The following is a 23,274-nucleotide window of genomic DNA, read 5'->3' as shown; positions in this document are numbered from 1 at the left end:
TGCTAACCCTTTGGTCCTCAAACCGTTGCACTTCAAGTTATAGTTGTTGTTACCTATCTATATGTTTCAGCAGTAAAAATCATATCAAGGTTTAGCCATTCAATATGAGCATAATATTCTATTTAAAATGAGATTTCGTCAGAAATATAGCAATATATTATTTTAGACAATGAAGAATCATTGTTCAACTGTTTTATCGATGTTGTAATTTCCTTTTTTGTTATGCATAACCAATGACACGTGAGTGATAGATTTGTTTTTAAGTATAAACTGTTAATACTTAAGTGAAACAATACAGTATACTACATATTGATATAATGCTGTCCAAAAAGTATTTGCAGAATATTAATGTATTTACCTATACAATGTTTACGAAACAGAAAAATAAAATCTTATTTCCATTGTCTGAAATAGGACTTTTATTAAATATTGTTATTTTAATAATTTACAGCAGTACGAGTTTTGGACATTCATATAAATAAATGAAGCTGTTTATATAATATTATGATCCACAACATGCATCAGTTAGGATAATTCTGGAATCCTAATTTAAATGAAATGCGCATCATTTTATACCGTAGCAAGTCAAGTACCAACATTTATTGCTAAAGAAACGAGCAATGAATGGAAACAATAACAGAATTTGATTTTTTGCAACATAACTGAAAAAGTTGCACTTTTTAAACAGGCCAGTTCGCCCAAAATATTATATCGCACCCCATCAACTAAACTGCCACAATCCAAAAAACGTCAAACAGAAAATCAACTTTGAAGTTTTTACCTATCGCATTTTTGTACTGCGTTTTTGACTTAGAGATATGAAATTTTCTGTAGATATACTATGAACGATAGACGTAGTAATTAACTCAAAACACGTAATTTTGGAATTGTGGCAGTTAAGTTGCGGGGGTACGATATATGAGGACGCTTCAGAAGACTTCACTCACAGGTACGTCGCATCTGTTATTTTTAAGTCCTTGACTTTTTGGATAGAGGTGAGGATAACTAGGCAGATATGAAAGAAAAACCTTTTACTTAGAAAGTTGTACTACACTATAATATGTTTTACTCCTATATTTTGTCTTTTCCGATGCTCTCAATAGCAAAAAATTAATACTATCAGCTGATATTGAATTCTAACTGATTAAAGTTTTGTATTATGTTTGACTATTATCACCATATTATGTATGAATGGTGACCAACAGATATAATATACGTATATTATCTACTTACAACCTGACATGTTTCGTGATAGTTATGTAGTCTGTTTGATACGTTACGTATTAGATGAACAGATAAGATATACCTACTATACCGTTTAAAAAAAAAAAAAAAACGGTTAGGTACAAGTTCAAACACGCGCGTTAACATCATTTTACTCCCTACTTCAATTATAGTTTGTCAATTTATGGCTACGACCGTATGTTGTAGCTTAACCACTGGGGAATGCCAAAAGAAATGGCGTATTTCAAAAAAAACACTACCTTATTCTTAGGTCATTAATTATTATAAAGCAATCATTATTCGTAGGATGTTTATCACACTTGAATGGTCAAAGACATAGCTTATAATCAGTATCTTTAGAACTATCTTCAAATGTGTTAATCTTGCCCATTTTTTGAATAATAAAATGCCTAATTCTTGTCAAATTTGGGATCACAGAGATTATCAATATATTTTTTTATTGTAAATATTTCACTATAATAATGTCGATATAAATTATACTGATGGTTTTATAAATGCGTTTAAAAATTAATAAATGTAAAAAATCTTAACACCACTGCACATTTATGTACTGAAATATGACTATATTCTAAAACATTAGGGCGAGAGGTTTAAAAGAATACTATTTTATGTAATAAAAATACTTTATGCAGTCATCAAATGTTTAAAATAAATATAACGGATAATAAGGCTTCAAAATTATATAAATAGATTATCTACAACGTTTAAGGTGTGTCCAGGATCATGCTTTGAAATAGAAAAAAGCTCCATTTTGACCCACGCTGAGCACGTCCGCCCTTAATACAATGAAAAAAAACTTAATTATAAAAATAAACAAGATTTTACTACCTACTTTTATTATATTCATTTTTAAATTAATTTGTTTTTCATGCGATGGATGTGCTTGTTTATTAGCACAAAATGCTTTTTCTACTAAACGGGCTCGATGTTTGGATTTCATTGCAGCTAATGCAGAAAATCCCGTTTGGCATGAATATGATGTTACGAATGGTAGCAGTACTTTACTTACAACTTGCGTTGCTTTTCTTGACTTGGTTATTATTAAGGACCGGATTTATATGCAAATTAATGCATGTTTTGTTAGGGTGTATGCACAGCTATGAGAGTTGCACAGAAATCCATTTTGAAAGACGCAGAATCCAAAAATAGAATTTTATTGTGCATATAAATGCATTTTTGAGACGTTAGAGCATATTTGAGACATTAGTGCATATTTCATAAATAAATGCATATTTTAGGGCTTTTGCATTTATAATTTTATCGAAATATAAATAAATGAGGTAGGAGATAGTTTAAATGCACTTGCATTTTTAATGGCATCCCCGAGCATTTCATTCATCAGAAAAAGTGAAGTCAACTCGGGCACCTTTATTTAAATTTTGCGCAATCACCTCTGTGTATGTTGAGAGATCATTTTCCGCATATGAACAAGATCATCATCAGCCTGAATCTATCCACTACTGGATGAAGGCCTCTTCAAGCTGCTTCCACTTCTCTCGGTCCTGTGCATTGCGTTGCCACGCACTTCCGCAGAACTTTATCATTTCATGGATCCAGCGGCCTCTAGGTCTACCTTGCGGACGTTTTGTACTTTTTGGATACCACTGGATAACTAGATTTGTCCAACGATTGTCTCTTCTTCGAGCTATGTGTCCAGCCCATCTCCATTTAAGGCTTTTAATAAACTCTATTACATCGGAAACCCTTGTTTGCTTCCTTATTCACTCATAATGAACAAAATACTGACAGATATTTCTTATGCGGAAAAATTTAATGCCAGAACACAATATTGAAAAAAATATTGCAATTTATTTTTTCGGACAAAAAGATAACAAATAGTATTTTGAAATAGTTAAGTATCGTTTTTGTTTTTTAAAGTTGTGTTTAGTTTACATAATTACATTTTGCATATCTTGTTCAATTATTTGTACTTGTAAACAAACTCTTTTGAAAATTGTAATTGATTAACTTTATATTGATGTGTTTTTTTGTTATTGTATTATATTGATTAAGATTATTAATTTTTTATTCGATTTTTTATCAGTAATATTGGGTGAAGTGGGTATTTACAATATTTTTTCCATAGAAAATGTCAATTTTTAACTGCATATTTCTTTGGTTTTAGTGCATATTTTAATGATTTTAAGTGCATATGTGGATGCATATAATCATGTTTTTGTTGCATATAAATCCGCTCCCTAGTTATTATACTCTTGGTATTCATCACTTCGATTCAATCAAAATTGGGGTTTTTGTTTCATTGAATTATCGCATGATAATTCTATCATTTTTTTCCTTTTCAATAGTAGTCAATCCAAATTCATCATCGTTCATTGACAAATGGATTTTACCATGGGCCCCACATCTTGAAGCGGGCCACCGGGCTGGGAACTTTGGCGGGCCCACCTACCTATCACTGAGGTTAAGGGCAGTGTGGTGCTCTAAAGTAGTGTTTCCTAAATTATAGACGGGAATTATCATTTAAGTACCTATAATAGCAATCATCATATAGGTATCACATCAAATTACATTGCATAACCACATATCGTCACTGTTCTGGCAGAAAACACTAATTCGAAAAAATTACATATTGAGTTAGTACCAAAATGTTTCTTATTTCAAACTTTATCGTCTGGAAACCTTCTTAATAAATAAACAGTCTTTATTTTAAAGTCATCCTTTTTACGATTACTTAATAAACTCACATGATAGACCATTATTTCAAACATTTTAACAACTTCAAAGTCAAATTGCTCAAAACTAGTATTCTCCAGTTAGTGTGTTCTGCCAGAACAGAGACGATATTTAAAATATTTTATAGTCTTGAAACAAAGACAGGTGACTTTTTTTTAACTATTAGAGTAAATTTGTGATGTCTGTTATGCACGAGCCCCCAGGCTCTTTATAAACTATGCATTTGCAAACTAAAAACCTGTGGCTACATTTGTGTTAAACTTTTTGTGCCTCCCTTTGCAACACTTCGCGCCTCCCAGTTTGGAAATTGCTGTATTAATGTATAACATTTCTTTTTTTTTTTTTACATAATGTCTTATATATTAATTTGATATATAGATGATATAATTGATTATTTCTTTGTCAGTTAAGCATTTGCGGTTGTTGAATGAATGTGCATAGTGACTGAAATCCAAAATCCGTGTCACAATGACACAACGATGGCTTAATTCGCAACTTTGCTAACTACACTTTTTGCTGAAAATGACTTAATGATGCCATTTTGTTGTATTATGCTTTGCGCATGTCCTGTATAAGTTTGACAACTCCAAGTTATTTAAATATCTCGAAAAAACGTTACAAGAAAATTTGTCAACTCCATCGGGCTCCAAAACCTACACTGCAAAATGTATAACTCCACCATTTTGTATACAGATCTATCAGAAGCGTGTCATTAGTAAGCAACTCTACAAATAAATCGTCTAAAAGGTGGTATATTTCTGTCGATAATACAAACAAAACATTCTCAACTTGTAATTTTGAGTACAAACCATGTTTTCCATAAATATGTACACGCTTTTTATAGATATGTGTTAGATAATATCTTTGCTAAATCAACTAAAGAAGTTACTCTTTTTTCGTTGCGTTCAAAAAAAATTCAAAAGGACCTCAAAAACTGCACTTTTTAATTTGTATAAGATTGATTGGTGTGTAACAAAAAAATTAAAAACATTTTCAACTGGTTCTTTCCATAAATACTTAGATATAGAGAACATTATAACTATTCTAGCCTAAGAAAGATATGTGTGAAAAATTCGCAGCTTTCAAAGTCGGCCATGTGTTGGATATTAAGTATCAGCTACACTCGGCGAAGAAAGAAGACGAAAGAGATGGAAAAAATAAAGAAACAGAACAATACGTCTTTACAATGGACCTTCGGTCCGTTCTCTTGGCTCCTAAATCTAATGTCCCAAGTTTATATTACAAAACTAAATTATGCGTACACAATTTTTTTTTCTTCAATTTAAAATCCAAAGAAGAATACTTGCTATTTATGGAATGAGGCTGAAGGTGGCCTCAACACAGAGGAGTTCACCAGTATCATATCAAGTTTTATTGTAGACAATATTTTATGCCAAATAGAGGTTGGATGCACCTACCAAAAGCGGAATTCTGTGCTGGCCAATGCTCTGTTAAATATTGCGATGGTGCATGGAATCACCATAGAGCAGAAATACTTAGAGGTAGTCCACACCCAAATGGAAGCCGATTCAATGCACGCATGCATTGAGACAACTAAAAAAGAAAGATATATCTGTTCCTGCAGAAACCTGCAAAAACATCCAGCATATCAAGTAAAGTATTTGAATCACACATTTTTCAAAAATTTCGATGAAGTACAGTATCACACAACCATAAGACCAGGAAAGAAAGGCGATCAAAAGGTACATAGTGCATTAGAATTGTTATATTTCCATCTTACTTTACGTGTTCAATATTACGTCATATTGTAATGATATTACCATATTGTACTGATATTATCATTTAAGGTTACTGACATATGTGGCCTTCAATGCAAATCCAGGGGTGATATTATAATATAAGTTGCGATTAACGAGGCCTGGAAAATTTTACCCTAAAGGAGGAATACCAACATACTATCAAAACCTATTGATACTTTGGCCTGTTTACACATGACATAATTTAAAATTAAAAATAGAAAATTTAATGACCTGCAAGACTTAAAAATGACGATTCATGGCGACAACCACGAGTTCTATGATAATCCTTCACATGAATAACTTGTGAAATTATCCCTCGTAATAAATACTTAATGTTTAATTTAATTATTTTTAATATTGTGTTAATTTTAAGTTATATTGTTAAATTTCTAATAGATAACGTATTCAAAATACCTCATGAATAACTTAAAAAATATTTAAGATTTTAATGTGTTACTTACCTATAGGTTATTTTAAGTTATTATTTGTAAATATTTAGAACATATTATTCAAAATACTCATGTTGTTTAGAATAACAATAAAATTTAAGAATAAAAGTTGATAACTCCATTGAACATATTTATTTATAAATTTTTTCAACCTGCAATTTTGGTAACTCCTAAATTCGTCCATATAAAATAAACGAATGGTTATATTATTAATTTTAGGAGACAGCAATGTCCGTTTTGATAAAATAAACAATCTGTCATTTTAAATTTTCTTAATAGGTTAAAAAGTAACAAAATAACATGTTTTTACTCTCTCCTGAAAAGTTTTCAAAAGTGGAATTAGCATTTGCGAATTAAGCCATCGACAATATGTAAAAGTACAAAATTTCATCAATTAGAATCTACCTTCAATATCAGTTGATAGGTCAGGATATTATATTTAACAAAATAAAAACACTTAAAAATTTAAAAGTTAGTTATTTATGAAAATTAAAATACAAATTTATTATAGTACATTTTTAGAATTTAAGACAAAATTAATCCACTTCATGTGCTGGCTTTTTGCTTTTCAAGCTGGGCCCTGAAATAGAAGAAAAATTACATTTAAAAAAGATTTTCAATTTGTTTGATAGTTCGGAGACAAGTTCTATTATTCTCTAAATGTAAGGTATAATTTAATTTCAATTAGTATACCTACTAATAATTTATTTATTCAAGAAAACAAAACATTGTGGACATAAATCCAAATTCAGGACATTCACATGAGATTTGCATTATAACAAATATTACTCTCATAAGAGAAGAAAAAAAGTTTCAAAAACAAAATGCACAGTAAGTACATCATTGCACCCCTTGCTAACGGTGCCTGATAGGCTTGACTTGAGGAAACAGTTATTAGTGTAATTACACAACTAGACTCACAAACTCGCACCAATCATAGCGATCAATAGTCAACCTTATAACAATAATTACATGTAGGTCTCTTAGGGCAATTGAATCGATTGGACCCAATCAAGCCTCACCTTGGGAGGATGCAAGTGTCATAAAAAAAGTACAATACAAAAGTTGGTTTTCAATTTCAATCATTTATCTAATTCTGAAACATTTAAAATGCAGACCCCTTCAACAAATGAATCAGAAATCTGAAGACAATTAGAACCGTTACCCAGAAAAGTCTTCAATGTGTTTCTAATAAAGGATATTCAGGGCCACTCACTCACTACCTTGGTAAATACATTATAGTTATTATCAATATAGTTTTTATAGGTGAATGAAAACCGGCTATATATTTTGCCATCACTCTTGATTCCCAAACTCGATATCAATCACTGGAAAACAAAAATGCCAATATGTAAGATGGATGGATTATGGCGTAGATAGAATGCGCCAATGAAGAGATATGTAGTTTGCAAAATTTATTTTTCAAACAATAAATAGGTACTTACCTATTATGTTCTGAATCAATGATATTTTCCCACATGCATCTACTTCTCTTGCATAGTAAATAGCAACAATTGGAAGAGTAATATATTATTGTATGACCTATCGATGTTTTAATATGAAGATGAACCTACCGTAATTGTTGGTTGAAGTCGTCTTGGATGTTATCATCTTCCCAGTTGTCTTCCCACACGGATACATCCTCATCATCACCATCCTCAGTTCCCCAATCTGAAAAACACGACAACGTGAAATAATGACAGTGTGCAAAGGAATCTTGACAAGTCTCAGTTATATAGAAGCACCATGACATGACATTAATTTAAATCAATACAATCGTATCAGTAATTATTACTTTCAGCAGGGAATTCTTCAAATTCATCGTCTTCTTCCAAAAGGCCTAAATCGACTTTGGGTTTATCGCTCATTGTCTATATTTTTATTTAAAAATCTACGTAAAATAAAACACGACCAACGCCGTTAACGATTACTTGACAATTTCAGAGATATATATATTTATCTATGGATATTATACAGTCAGTCAGTGTTGCCATCTTTTTATATGCTGATTATAGTACAAAGGCGTAAAAAATATAGTATTTCGGAAAAATATATAGTACAGGAACATTTTTCGTCTTGAATCCTTTAAAATTATAATATTTTGGTATATTTCTCGTAAAATTATAGTATTTTACATTTTTCGCGGAATCAAAATTATAGTATTGTACTATAATTATAGTACGGTTGGCATCACTGCAGTCAGTGCTGCCATCTTTTACTATGCAAATTATAGTACAAAAGCATAAAAATTATAGTATTTCTGAAAAATATATAGTACAGGAACATTTTTCATTTTGAATCCTTTAAAATTATAGTATTTTGGTATATTTGGCGTAAAACTATAGTATTTTACATTTTTCGCGGAATTAAAATTATAGTATTGCACTATAATTATAGTACGGTTGGCATCACTGTATACAGTGTCATAGACTAATATACTTTACAGTGTTGAGTGTTGCTATCTTTTTACGTATATTAATTCATCTGGTTCTGGTCCATGAATACATTTTTTTTAGTATTTCGGCAAAAAATATAGTAGGTACCTACCATAGATGTTGTACCTACCAACGCATCAAATTCTGTTGAATCTGTTGATTTTTGATTTCTACAATAATTTTGTCCGGTGTAGTAGTACAAGTACACCCAAAATACAGGGAACTCAGAAATAATGGGAACTGAAATATCTAACGGGTAAGGCGATGGCAGGTGACCGACTCGAGTAAGGAAGAATCCGGATTAAACTTACACACGTGTCAATAATACGTTTTACGTCGAATACTGAAAACTGCTCTCGGTTTATGCATTTACACACATTTAATGTTAGTGTATTACACACACCATTGCACGTGCATAATGCGTGCTTCATTTTCGTAGGACACTCACACATTTAAAATCCTGCTTCACCATGCAGTGTATTGAATATGGCCTATCGGTATTCTATTTATTATCTGTTCTGTGCCAAAATACTATAATTTTGAATGGGTATCGGAAAAAAAGATTTTTTTTTGTTACAGATTTGATTTTTACAAAATGTATACCTAGGTAGGTAGGTACGTCAAAAGTACTATAATTTCGATATTTTCTCATTATAATTTGGTGCAAAGTATTATCATTTCATGATATCATTCGAAAAAGTAGCCGAGAAAAAAATGATAATTTCTCAAATTCGCCTGTAAACATTAATTTATTAATCAGAAGAGGTAAAGAAAGGCCTTTCAATTTCTCAAATTATCCGTAATTTTTGTGGGAAACAAACAACCTTGATATTTTCAACCGAGGACAACGCGTAGGTACCAACCCTAGCTGCGAAATCTTTAAGATGAGACCTGACGGAGGCGTGTTGTATCTTGTCAATGGTTTTCGATTTTGAAGTATGGTAAGTACTGAAAAACGAGAGGAGGGGATGTAGTTCTCCAAGCCGCCAGTCGTGGTCGCTCGGGGGCGGCGCGGCGGCGTCTTGCGAAACTCAAACGTATAGCCGTGTGTAAAATGTTCGTAGACAGTGTGTTTTTTGGGGCATAATACACACGGTTATACGTTTGAGTTTCGCAAGACGCCGCCGCACCGCGCCCGCCAAATGACTACGGACGAGCACTAAAGATTTCGCGCTTACTTAATTATGGTATATTTCTTGGACCGTGAACACCATAGTTTTGTGACAAAAAAAATGGCAGCCATAGCTGACAGATATCAACAATCTCCTATATGTTATTATCCTACAGCTTTCCCGGGTTTTGGCGAGCGATTGTATGCCTTATTTGTCATGTCCGATGGGTTCAAAAAAATAATCCGTTCTCGAATCGTTTAAAATCATAATTTCACAGTTGACACCCGCTGGATTAATTTCCAGTCGATTTCTGTGATTTTTTTATACTTCCCAATACATTTTCGAGCGACATGCGACTTTATTGACCGGGCACTCGATTGGGAAAAAATTCACTTACTTGCAATACTGGTTAATTATCATCCCCAATTTTAAATTAAAATGCGTTTTTGACAAACTATTCTTAATCGAATCGACAGATACACATATTTTATTTTATTTATTAATGTTCCCGAGAGATTTCATTTATTCATAAGGTCGTCTCAAAAATTATACCCCTATAACCTAAAAATATCCGTATCGACCAAGGCCTGAACAAAAACGATGCATGAGCGCGAGTGAGAAAGTATTCGGCACCCTTATAATCTCTGCGACACGCGCTAGAGTAAGATAAAAGGTCTACATATTTTTGAGTCAGTTTCCAAAAGTATCGCTAGCAAATCGTGGTGAATCACTTCATGTAGCATCGATAATCTGCGAGTTCGTGTTGCTAAATTTGCTATTTTTTGTGTTAAACATAAAGTCAGTGGTATATATTTTTAGTTTATTAAGTAGGAAAGGTGGTTCTGCGTGTTGTATTAAAATATGGTAGCCGTACTGATAAGCAAGAAGATGGTATTACGTTTCATAGGTAAGTTGATACGAGGGTGGGTCAATAATTCCTTAGAAAAAAGCATTAAAACAGGTTTTATTTTTGTATTTTTTTTTTATTTCTCAACATAATTTCCTTGGAGCTCAATACACTTGGTTAGACGTTTCTCAATTTTTTTTAAACCGTCAGAAAAATAAGTTTTCGGAAGGTCCTCAAAATAAGCATTTGTCCGATCGATGACTTCTTCATTTGAAAAAAAACGTTGTCCACTTAGCCATTTTTTTAAGTTTGGGAAAAGGAAAAAGTCACTGGGGGCTAAATCTGGCGAATACGATGGGTGGTCGACCAATTCGAACTTCAATTCTTCAATTTTAGCCATTGATCGTAAACATGTGTGAACACGGGCATTGTCCTGATGAAAGAGGATTTTTTTCCTGTTTAAATGAGGCCGTTTTTCTTCAATTTTGTTTTTTAGCTGGTCCAATAAAAATGCATAATAATCCCCTGTTATTGTTTTTCCTTTTTCCAAATAGTCAACGAAAATAATTCCACGTGCATCCCAAAATACAGTAGCCATAACCTTACCAGCTGATTTTACGGATTTCGCCTTCTTTGGACATGGTTCGCCTTTCGCAATCCACTGCTTTGACTGTTCTTTCGTCTCGGGAGTATAGTGGTGTATCCATGTTTCATCTACAGTCACAAAGCGATGAAAAAATTCATCCGGATTGCGTTGCATGAGCGACAACAGGGCTTTAGAGGCCACCACCCTACTGCGTTTATTGTCGACTGTGAGCAAACGCGGCACCCATCTTGCAGAAATATTTTTCATGCCCAATTTGTCATGTAAAATAGAAATGACGCTACCTTTTGAGATCCCTGTAACCTCAATTATCTCACTCAACTTTAATCTTCGGTCACTTAACACCATATCGTGGATTTTATTGATCATTTCTGGTGTAGTCACCTCTACAGGACGTCCTGAGCGTGGTTCATCCTTTGTTGATGTACGACCACATTTAAATTCATTTAACCAGTTATAAATAGTTGCAAGTGAAGGAGCAGATATGCCGTGAACTAAATCCAACTCATTTTTTTTTCTTTGCTGTTAACCCTTTTATATTAAAATGTTTAATAACAACTCTAAACTCAATTTTCCATTTTTCCATTTTCCACAAGCAATTTTTTTTTTAAATGTACGAGAAACACACAACAACCCGACCAATCTGATTGAAACTTCGCAGCATACTGAATCGGTAGTGCCGCTGCATGAAAACAAACCGCTTGCAGTACTAGTCGCGCCATCTGTCGGCTTTTCTAAGGACTTATTGACCCACCCTCGTACATGTTCGTGACAATTTATTTGTATATTATTATTTATTTTAATATCAGTGACCTAGTGTTTCTTTAAAATAACTTAAATTATGGATATCTTTACCTAATGGTTGCATTTTGACCGCTTAAAAATACTATATAACGTAAAAAAAATATAAAATTATATTTTAGTTCTGAGCGTCTAGTGCGAGCACTTTGGGCGAGCACTAGCGAAATGGTCTATGGTCTCGAACATTTGTAGGCGAATGCGTTCGCTCGCCCATAAACCAAACGCACAGCACGTAGCTTCATTTAGCAATGCAACGGGTGGCGTCTAGATGTACCTATAGTCTATGGTATCGACCGATTATTGTAATCATAGATTGTAATTGTAAGGCCTACCGGGCATGGACGATTACATAACCGGCCGGTAGCATTCGGACAATCGTTGGTTTGCTCGCGCATGATCCAAATTATTACCGGCCGGTATGTTTGAGCGCGCATGGCGTGATATAGATCGGAGGAAATGCGCGCGCACTGAAGATATGCGCCGCACCGAAAAATGGCGGACGCAATATAAGAAACGTCAAAATGGATTTTGAAGAGCTTATATTATATAATTTATAGAGATTTTGTATAGATTATCAAACTGTTTTAAAATGTGGGTGTATATATTATTAATTTATGAAGAAAGAAACTGAAAAAATGGGATTGGTACGCGCATGCAAAGCCAATAGGTACGCATCGATGAACTGTCAAGTCAAATGTGGATCTCATAACGGTTCGATGTATGCGTGTGCTCCATACGACCGAGTCACTTGTGCGTGCATGTATGAGTGCACTCTCGGCCGGCCATGACTTGCCATGTGCGGGCTCTCATTTAAAAACATTGCCAATGGGACCCCGGCCGGTTCGAATCGGTGTAAAATTTTGTGTTTGAACACAGATTTTCAATTCGGCCGTTCGCTCGATCGTCCATGCGCGGGGTTGCATTGCAATACGATGGTTACAACTCCTCGATTGTTGACCGTACGATAGGAAATCGTTCATGCGCGGTAGGCCTAATCATTATTAACGTTAATTACTTAATAATCATTATATTACAAACAATCGTCATTTTTAACACTGTTCTTTAAATCAAAAGGAAATGATATTTCATATTATTAGGTAGGATGTTGGAAGATGTCATAATAATAATCTATATACACTTTTACATTCTTGACTTCTCACAATTCCACTGACACTTTGTTAACTAACGTCACTTAAAAATATATCCTGTTATAATAACTGAACACATTAAAATCGAATAAACAATAACATTTATACGAATTTCTATTAACACTGTTCATTTTATTATCTGGCTATCCGCGCGCATTTTGACGATCAACCATAGACCAATATTTCAAAATTTTGTTAATGTTTCTTTCTGTTTTTTTTTTTTTAATTTTTGCATGGCTATTATATAATTATTTTTGAACCAATGAAACTTATATAAATTTAATTAGCTCATATAACCCAAAAATATTTAAAAGGTATTCAACAATAATTGGTGTTATAATATACATAATATTTAAATCATCATCAACTAGGATCAATCCACTGCTGGATGAAGGGTTCCGCAACCTGATTCTACTACTAGCGGTTAAACGAATTTGTGATACTATACCTATTTCTATCATCTTTATCAACATCGACGTTAACCAATCCACTGCTGGATAAAGGCCTCCCTAGCCTGATTCCACTCCTTTCTGTCATTTGAATTGCTGTATTTATCAAAATCGGTGATATTATATTTATCTACATATTCATATCGTTATCATCATCATCATCAACTAGGATCAATCCACTGCTGGATGAAGGGTTCCGCAACCTGATTCTACTACTAGCGGTTAAACGAATTTGTGATACTATACCTATTTCTATCATCCTTATCAACATCGACGTTAACCAATCCACTGCTGGATAAAGGCCTCCCTACCCTGATTCTACTCCTTTCTGTCATTTGAATTCCTGTATTTATCAAAATCGGTGATATTATATTTATCCTCATATTCATATCGTCGTCATCATCATCGACCTGAACCAATCCACTGCTGGATAAAGGCCTCCCTACCCTGATTCTACTCCTTTCTGTCATTTGAATTGCTGTATTTATCAAAATCGGTGATATTATATTTATCTACATATTCATATCGTTATCATCGTCATCATCATCAACTAGGATCAATCCACTGCTGGATGAAGGGTTCCGCAACCAGATTCTATTACTAGTAGTCTAACGAATTTGTGATACTATACCTATTTATATGATCCTTATCAACATCGACCTGAACCAATCCACTGCTGGATTAAGGCCTCCCATAGCCTGATTCTATTCCTTTCTGCATTTTAATTGCTGCATTTATCATAATCGGTGATATTATATTTATCTACATATTCATATTGTAATTATCATTATCGACCTGAACCAATCCACTGCTGGATAAAGGCCTCCCTAGCCTGATTCTACTCCTTTCTCTCTTTTGAATTGCTGTATTTATCAAAATCGGTGATATTATATTTATCTACATTATCATATCGTTATCATCATCATCATCAATTAGGATCAATCCACTGCTGGATGAAGGGTTCCCTACCCATATTCTACTCCTTTCTGTCATTTGAATTGCTGTATTTATCAAAATTGGTGATATTATATTTATCTACATATTAATATCGTCATCATCACCATCGACCTGATCCAATCCACTGCTGAAGGATTCCGCAACCTCATTCTACTACTATCAGCGAAATGTCAAACAGTCTGACGTGAATAAAAAACCCATCCCGAAGAGAAAACTATGGCGCCATCTATGCATACTTCACAATTATATTAAAATCCAACACCACCAAGCCGTCTGCAAGACCTAGCGAGACAGACTGGCGAGAGCCAGCTGGCTCAGCTAGTTATTTATTAATGGGTGGGAATTAATCGCACAATGCAATAATCAAAATTCACAAAAAAAAATAACTTTAACATTTGGAAAGTAGTTTTCACATATTATATTAAATGATTTCACAAATAAATAGATGAAATCACATAAAATAGCTTGTTTCACAAAACAAAAATCATAAATCACTCATTGTAAATATAAATTCACTCAATTTTGACAACTGCACACATTTGTAAAATTGTTTTCACCGACAAATAATACATCGCACAAAGAAAAGGTAGATATTCACAAATTTCAAACTACTAATTGTAGCAGCAATACAATTTATTAGAAGGCAATCGCAAAAATGATGCTTAGGTGTCAATATAATTAATGTTTAACGCAGTAATATAAATATGTGTATATTCGTGCTGCTATCGTTCATATATTATTTGATGTAAATCTACAACCATATAACACCACCTAGGTATATCTTTTTCGGTTCATCGATATAAATTTTGGTAAATGTGGCGCAGATACCGTCATGAGATTGTATAAGTATCATTTTTGAACTAAACCTAACCTAACCTATTCTAACGTAATCTAACCTAATATAACTTAACCTAACCTAACCCAACTTAACCTAACCTGACCTGACCTAACCTAACCTAACCTAACCTAACCTAACCTAACCTAACCTAACCTAACCTAACCTAACCCAACCTAACCTAACATAACCTACCCCAACCTAATATTAGGTACCTAATAATATAATCTTAATTAATTAATGAAGTATCAAAATCTATGAGCATTTCAAATTTTAAATTAACAATTATTATTGGATCGAAAAACCTATGTGCCGACAGAAAAAGGTATTTATTATAATTGTCTACTGGAATAAACTGTTTTCGTAAAAAAAAATCATAAAAGCTCATGACGGCATCTGCGGCACAATTACCTACGTTTTAATTAACGCCACTTTCTAAATAGGTATTTATAGTATTATTTGAATCTGAAAGTAGGTACCTAATACATACTTATGTTTTACCAAAATATTGTTTAAAATCATTAAACCTAATTTTCATAGTGTTTGTGTTATTTTACGATTAATTGGTTACAATAGTATATTGATACGTCAAGGCTACTTTTTCCTTAGTGCAAATCGATCATTTGAGTGTTGTAGTTGATTTGTGAATATCATCTATTTCCGATGTGACGAACAGTGTTGCCAAGTCAAAATTTAAAATTTCAGTAGAATGTGACAAAAAAATTCAGTAGATTTGACAAAATATCAGTAGATTTCAGATTCTGAATACCTACTCATTGAATGACCAATTCTTTTCTGGATTTTCAAAAAATTACACGTAAAGTAATTAACGTCTCGTTTTTTAGAATAAAATACCGCATAAGGTAATTAACGTCTCGTTTTTTTTAGAAAAAATTCAGAAAGTTCAAAAATAATTAGCGAGGGCTTCAAGAAATATTCGATTGCAAACTTATTTTCCAAATTTTCATTGCATTTCATTTCATTTCAGTGCATTAATCATGTCAAGTTTACTTTTAACATAATCATGAATTTACTCACAAATATTATGGAAAACACAAATATTAGTAGATTTTAGAAAATGCAATAAGTATATCAGATAGGTATGATTTAAAAATAAGGAAAGAACTCACCTTGTGCAGATAACAAACGACCTTGATGCTACTTTAGAATATTATGGTCTTGTAATAATAATTATGAAATAAAATAACAATAATAAAACTATTCATCACCATCTATTTATTGTTTTATTTATTGTTTGTTTTCGTTATTATTGTTTTCTACACAAAATAATGTTAGTTTATAATACGATTTATCACTACACTTAAGTAGGCACCTAGTTATTTTTATATCACTGGTTTCACGATTACTACTAAGGACAATTTAAAATGTTTTCTGAATAACAAATGAATCAGGAAAAATATTTTAAGAAGTTCAAAAATAATAGGTATCAATATTAACGAACTTGTATAAATAATTTTAATATTGCTATAACTGCTGCTATCGGAGAATGCTAGAATAAAACTGATGAAAATTAAGGGCACAGTAGAAACCATTTTCGACTGTCTAAACTCTAAACAATCTGATGAAAACAAAACTATAAAAAGTAGGTACTAGGTAGGTACCCAGTTGTTCCTTGTTCGAGTTTCGAGATCCCATTATTTGGTGTAATTAAAATAATTCCTAGTTATAGAAAGGAAATCTCTCCATTCGCGATGTTTTATTCAGTTTTATTTTCATTCTAAATATCATGAGAAAGTTTTAGTTATAGATATGCCACCATAAATTGTCCGGTTTTCGAATTTAGTACTAAGCTCACCACAGTATAAAAAATATTGAATGATATACCTATCAAAATCAGCATGTGGCGCTCTCACTAATCGGAAGACTTATAAATTGTTATATCATATAATTATGTACATTCACCTTTACTTGCTGAAAGGTTCTTGAGAAACCTGACCTAAAATTTTAAATTGCTATTCAGTAATTAATACCTAACCAAATTAAATGTTCAAATTTACTTTATGTACCTGAGCCGGATCCAAAAAGTATCATTCATTCGAACTTACGTGCATGAAAAATATTTGAAACCAGAAGAAAAAAGTTTTTTTGCGTTCTAAAAAAAATATTTGTGGACAAAAACCCTTTGTACTAACAATGATTGAAATGTTTGAATAATGTCTCTTGTTCTTCGGTTTCCTTCTTATCAGTTTATCACTTAACAATGATGCAATTGTTCATCCCCATTAAATTTTATTTTTGCTGGTCACACATAGCATAGCATTAAAATATAATGATTATTGAGTCATGTTACGTTATGGTGTGACGTTTTACGTAATAAATAATAATAGGTAGGTATTAATTTATTATTTTCTAAGCAATGATGATGTCAGTGGGTTAAAATGCCGGTATTGGGTAGCGTAACAATGCATCCTTTGTTAATTTAGAAGCGTGTATCCAAATCAACAAAGGCGTGCGTAAATCTTTTCAACTTTATTAATAAATTCACCATCGTTGACTTAAAAATATGGAAAATAGCCAAATATCAGTAGATTTCATGAATTTCGAAAAAAAATCAAAAATTCAGTATATTGGCAAAAAATATCAGTAGATCTACTGAAATTTCAGTAGACATGGCAACGCTGGTGACGAACATCTTTTTAAATGTTGTCAGCGCTTTGTGAAAACAGTCTATTCAATTGTGCGAATATATTATATTCCCCTTTATTAATGTTCTATGATTGTCGTCGTTGTCATATTTATTTATGGGCAAAGTAGACCAGTGTTGCCATGTCTACTGAAATTTCAGTATATCTACTGAAATTTTGGTCAGGAAAAGAAAAAATTATGATATTTGTGATGAATAAAAGTCACTTTTCACATGATTTTTAAATGACACTTGTAAGATCATGTCAATATACCTACGCGCTTTCACAAAACAAACTCGTTGAATTTCATACATTTTTGTCATTCTACGGATATAAGAAAAAATCAAAAAATCTACTGAATTTTGAAAATTTTAGTTGGCAGCACTGAAGTAGACATCGGTTTGATTTGACGTTTGGTGTTTTTTTGGCTGATTTCCTGTTATAATTAATAATAACAAAGTTCTTGCTTCAAATATTCATTGTAATTTGTTTGTGAATGCATCATGATTCAATTTGCGGAAACCAGTGAGAATGCTAATTCGCACTTGAAGGCTAGGGTAAATATATTTTAAAAAGTTAACTCAATTTTATTAATTGACTGGTGTTTACGTGGTAGAACTCCATTATAATAGTTTTGAAACTAATTTATTTGGTAATATTACTGTACTCTATAATATCGTCATTCTGGGTAAGGTATTTTGAGAACGAAAACCAAACTGAAACTTAACACAACTACCTACTTATTTTTGGTGTACGATGTTGTTAGGTTTTGGTTTGGTTTTTCTCTCAAGACTTCGATCACAAAAACGGTATGGAGTAGGTACCTACTATAAAATTACCATTTATTTTTGTTAATTGTACTTTAATTAGTTATTTACGTTGATAGCTGTTTCGAGCTATAAACCCATCTTTGGAATGGAGTTTATAGCCCGAAACAGCTGCCAACGTAAATGAAGACTGTAGAGTAAAAGTAAAAGTAGGATAAATAACAAAAATAACTTTTTTTAAAACCATTAATTCAGTTAAGTTAATTCAAATTCAGAATTTCTAATACAAATATAATAAATGTTATTAAGTATTATAATAATGTTTTAATTCATTTTCAGGTAAAAAGTTTACTCCCAAAAAATGTTCCAACAATAATTGTGTCTTTGGAGGAGAAGCCTGACAATGGATTCAGCGCCCTTTTGAGGTGTGCGATAATAAACAAAAAAAATGCTTTACAATGGGTGGCTGATTACGAACGGATAAGTTCAACACAACATAGAGTCAATGGAACATTTGCAGAAAACACCCAAAAGTTAATTTTTAAGGTAACTACTATAAATAGATCCACCAGTATAAGTTGTCCACTGAATGAGGGCGCCACATGCTAACGTTTGACATATTCAATATTTTTTATACTGTGATGAGCTTAGTTCTAAATTCAAATTCCAAATTCATCCGAATTCCAAATAAACATTTTGAAATGTAGAAATAAAATTGAACATATTTCAGACAAATTAATAGGTAGAATTAAAAATTGCATTTCATTAGGTACCAACAGGCGTGGACAAAAGGGGGGGTTTGGTTTTGGTTTCGGAACAACCAGCTGTTGGCACTATCGGGCTGTCCGATTAGTTGTGTTTAAAAAAATTACGGCGTTTTTATTACATGAAGACATGACGATCAATCTCTTCACATAATTTTGTAGGTCCGTAATGTTTTTTTGTAATATATATTTGTTAATTAGAATCATTTATTTTCGTTAATTCACTATGCTCCTCTCTCACATGGGTACTTTTTGTTAGAAAGTCTCTATTAATTCAGTCAAAGCACACTTGAGTGCGTAGCGACGTAATACCCCGTTTACATGTGCATGGATTTACTGCTGACAGTACGTATTATCGCGGCCATAACAAGAAATTGCACGTGTAAACATGTATTATCATGCAAGTTGCAAGATTGCATGCATGAATCAAAAAAGCTCAGAAGCTTCTGAATTTTTACGCGACAGTTCAAATTTGTTCTGTATCTGCACCTGCGCAGTAGAACGATAGTGGCGAACCTGCCGGTAAAAAAACGAACTACACTGTGCAGACACATTTTGAGGTTAACTGATTTTCACAACCTGTTACTATAAAATGACAATACCGCGTCTCGCTTACTCTTGAAGAATGAGATTGGTGAGACAGTCAGCACTTTTACATCTAAACAGTTAGTATCGCGATAGTTTAAAATACACGCTATTACTGCAAGTAAATCCATGCACGTGTACAGGCGCTATTAATCTTGGGTATGTGCTCCTGAGACATTAGCAGGTGTAAAAAACTGCTGATGCTTCACATTCAAATTAAGGACTCGTGATACGCTCAATTAACACCTAGTATGGTGCCGGGCGTGTCCGTTTCAAGAGGTCTATGTTTGTGTTGTTCACGGAAGATGAAGTTTTTCGATTGTAGATTTTTTCATATGAAACAATCATCATTTTCTATAGACAGTTTACCATATTGCATTCGGAGTATAAGCAATAACCAGCACTGCAATCGAAATTCACAGTTTCGTGCTGTGATCTGACTATAGAGGGCCTTACACCATCGATACCTATGGATTCTCCTAAATTTATCTGTATATTTTATCCTAAAAAAATAATTTATTCTTTGTTCTCTCCTTGCACCAAATTTTATAATTAAGTGATATAGCAGGCATAACTTCGAAAAGAGATCCATAGATGGCGCGGCCCATTGACTAGACATTGTAAGCTCTATGTAGGATTTAACTCTATATACAGTGGCGTAACTTCGAAAAGAGATCCATAAATGGCGTTGCCCATTGACAGGACATCACAAGCACTGTGTAGATGAATTAGGATCTCTCACAGCCAGTCAGTTTAGTCTGATTAGCTCTGACCCTTTTGATCATATAGGTCCTCTTTTTTGATACTAATCACCTTACACTATTGAGATTCGTTTCTGATGATAAGTGTGGTATCTAGTTTTCAAATGTGATACCTACTTGAACTGTACTAATCCTTTGGCAAGTTCATCTGGTTATTTGGTCGAGCGAGTCATCATATCTTGTTAATCTGTCTTCTGAAGTGTTTCTATTTTATATAGTATCTAATTAATGTGTGTGTTCTGTTTTTTACAGAAAAGATTTCATTGTCATCGGAATACCCGGGCTAATTACACGAGAACCAAACTTCCTCAACCGCAGCATACGGACTGTGCATCTAGATTATGTGTAACTGTAAAGCAGTTCATGCCAAAGTAAAAACATTAATTTAATAAAATTATTTTCTTATTGTTCCTATTTCAGTAGTAGAATCTCACTAATCCTGCACTATATCGTCGCCCCAAAAGCAAAAGAGCACTTGTGTAAAATTAGAGTTTTAAGAAAGACGTATTTTAAGTTTTTTTTTGGCTCTATGTTACAAGAGCTTACCCCGGAGAAACGTCAGATTTTTCGAGTCTATACCTGAAACCATCTTTATAAGCGCAGACAATAAGTACAAATATAAAAATCATTTACAATGAATAAAATTCAAACATTTAAAATTAATAAAATTCGCCTTTTTCAAAAATCAGTATAGCATAATAGAGTTTGCCAATGCATTTCATAAAATTAAAATAAATATAATGTAACCTTTGACACGAAGACACTCGTGCCTAATCCTTCGTATAAAAACGCTCTAAACATGTGAAAATAAAGAACATTGTTCAAAATAACGTTATAGATAACAATATTTATATAAAATTTAGCCGTGTTAACTAAACGATATTGTTATTTTTTCAGATAATTCCGACTCAAATTTAATCAATAAAATAAGAAATACGAGTGAAAATGGCTTGGATGGCCTTTATTTACTCTTTGATTACATAGTGATTGTTTTTATAAGATATATCCATAGTCAGTATTCCATATCCGTATAATAAATAAAACTGGCTCCAGTTTATTAGCCCCACAAAAACATTTCGCATCCATAAACAAATGGCCCAGTCAATACAGCCTCGATAAAACGGCTCACACTGATTTGATAATTGATGTTTTTTGAATACATGATTTTTCATATTGTATTTTTTATTGTTTTTCCATTTAAATTACGCGAAAACCGAAATATTTTGTGAGCATTACACTGTGTCGGCTAATTTGCGAGACTCTTTTGACTGGTCCTTCCAAATGGATGCGGTTGTTTTGGTTCGAGATATTTTGACGGGGTGCTTAGTGAAAATAGAAAAATGCTAATTTTTCGCGTAATTTAAATGGAAAAACAATAAAAAAAAATCATGCAATTAAATTACTCAAAGGTATGCATTTGAAAAATATGAAAAAAAATTGTTTTGTGCTAAAACTTGACGGCCGCTCAAAATCAAATTTCTAGTTTAATATCGAGGGTATACTGACAGAACGCATTATTTCAGTTTTTGCTGTTTTTCTATTTTAAATGCCAAAATGTATACAATTTTACGCTCTACATTCTGGTAAAACGCACAAAGGCATAGGATATAATGGTGAGAAAATAGAAACATTATTAAATCATATTGTTATTTTTTTATTCTGATAGAAAGCATGATAATGACCTAATGCGTTCTGCGTATACAAAATACAGGACTTGTAACATGTCGTATATTGTGTTTGCCATAAAGGTTAGTCTTTATAATGTAGAAAAAATGTTTTTAAATCATAAAAAAATCTACGTGGGAGAACGCTTTGAAAAAAAAATTAAAGTCCTTTTTGCGTTTATCTCAGAACTTGTTTTAACGAGTTAATGCTTTCTGTCAGTATGCCCTCGATATAAGAGATAAAAATAAAAAAGATAGTGTTTAAAGTTTAAATAATTATACTTAATTATGCAGCTAACAAAAAAAAATTAAAGCAAATTTAATTGTTCACTGTCCTCTGTGACCGTACTTATTGTATATGCTTATAATAGCGGTTTTGCCATGGTTCTCTATGCTCAAAAAGTGGCGTTTGGATGGTTTCAGGTATAGACTCGAAAGGTCTGACGTTTTCCACGGTAAGCTCTCTGTAAATAGAGCCCTTTTTTACAAAATATTCTTCAAGAATAAGCATTATGTTTAATGTAAATATAGAATCGCATAGGTCAGTCTTTAGGCTTTCTTCTTCTTCTTCTTCTTGGTCGTGCACTCATGGGTGAGGATCGTGACCACATTTAAATTTCACTATCCTTTGAGCGACCAAGACTTTCCATCCTTCTCGATCTTCCGCTTCTCTCAGGGCAAAATGGATGGTGCCCCCAGTCACCTCTTTCACTTGGTCGATCCATCGCGCAAACGCTCTTCCTCTGCTTCGC

The 23,274-nt window shown here is 32.8% G+C and overlaps 3 protein-coding genes across 3 annotated transcripts in view; 2 read left to right on the top strand and 1 right to left on the bottom strand.

Moving 5' to 3' along the window:
• Positions 1-23,274, top strand: part of LOC147065120 (uncharacterized) — a 578,962-nt gene that overhangs the window by 379,889 nt on the left and 175,799 nt on the right. The window lies entirely within an intron of this gene.
• Sem1 (Suppressor of exocyst mutations 1) lies at positions 6,611-8,102 on the bottom strand. The gene is made up of 3 exons (XM_085956834.1): positions 7,944-8,102; positions 7,723-7,819; positions 6,611-6,728 (listed from the first exon to the last, which is right to left on the bottom strand). The coding sequence occupies exons 1-3, from the start codon at positions 8,014-8,016 to the stop codon at positions 6,695-6,697; spliced, it is 204 nt and encodes a 67-aa protein (XP_085812960.1). The 5' UTR covers positions 8,017-8,102; the 3' UTR covers positions 6,611-6,694.
• The window catches only part of LOC147065125 (uncharacterized), a 29,746-nt gene continuing 24,839 nt past the window's right edge, over positions 18,368-23,274 (top strand). The window contains exons 1-3 of the mRNA XM_085956933.1: positions 18,368-18,538; positions 19,088-19,294; positions 21,111-21,229. Of these exons, the coding sequence (XP_085813059.1) occupies positions 18,485-18,538; positions 19,088-19,294; positions 21,111-21,229 (380 nt within the window). The 5' untranslated portion in view covers positions 18,368-18,484. The remainder of the gene's footprint in view (positions 18,539-19,087; positions 19,295-21,110; positions 21,230-23,274) is intronic.

Source organism: Rhyacophila brunnea, unplaced genomic scaffold (assembly GCF_057557595.1).
Source record: "Rhyacophila brunnea isolate RB1 unplaced genomic scaffold, BYU_Rbru_1.0 scaffold_6, whole genome shotgun sequence".
NCBI lineage: Eukaryota > Metazoa > Arthropoda > Insecta > Trichoptera > Rhyacophilidae > Rhyacophila > Rhyacophila brunnea.
Note: the sequence above shows the minus strand (reverse complement) of the source record. Positions and strands in the feature narration are given on the sequence as shown.

Coding starts and splice junctions, on each gene's coding strand:
- Sem1 (XM_085956834.1), bottom strand. CDS start 8,016: ATGAGCGATAAACCCAAAGTCGATTTAGGCCTTTTGGAAGAAGACGAT. Junction 7,820..7,943: donor TGAAGAATTCCCTGCTGAAA/GTAATAATTACT, acceptor CGTGTTTTTCAG/ATTGGGGAACTGAGGATGGT. Junction 6,729..7,722: donor GACTTCAACCAACAATTACG/GTAGGTTCATCT, acceptor CTTCTATTTCAG/GGCCCAGCTTGAAAAGCAAA.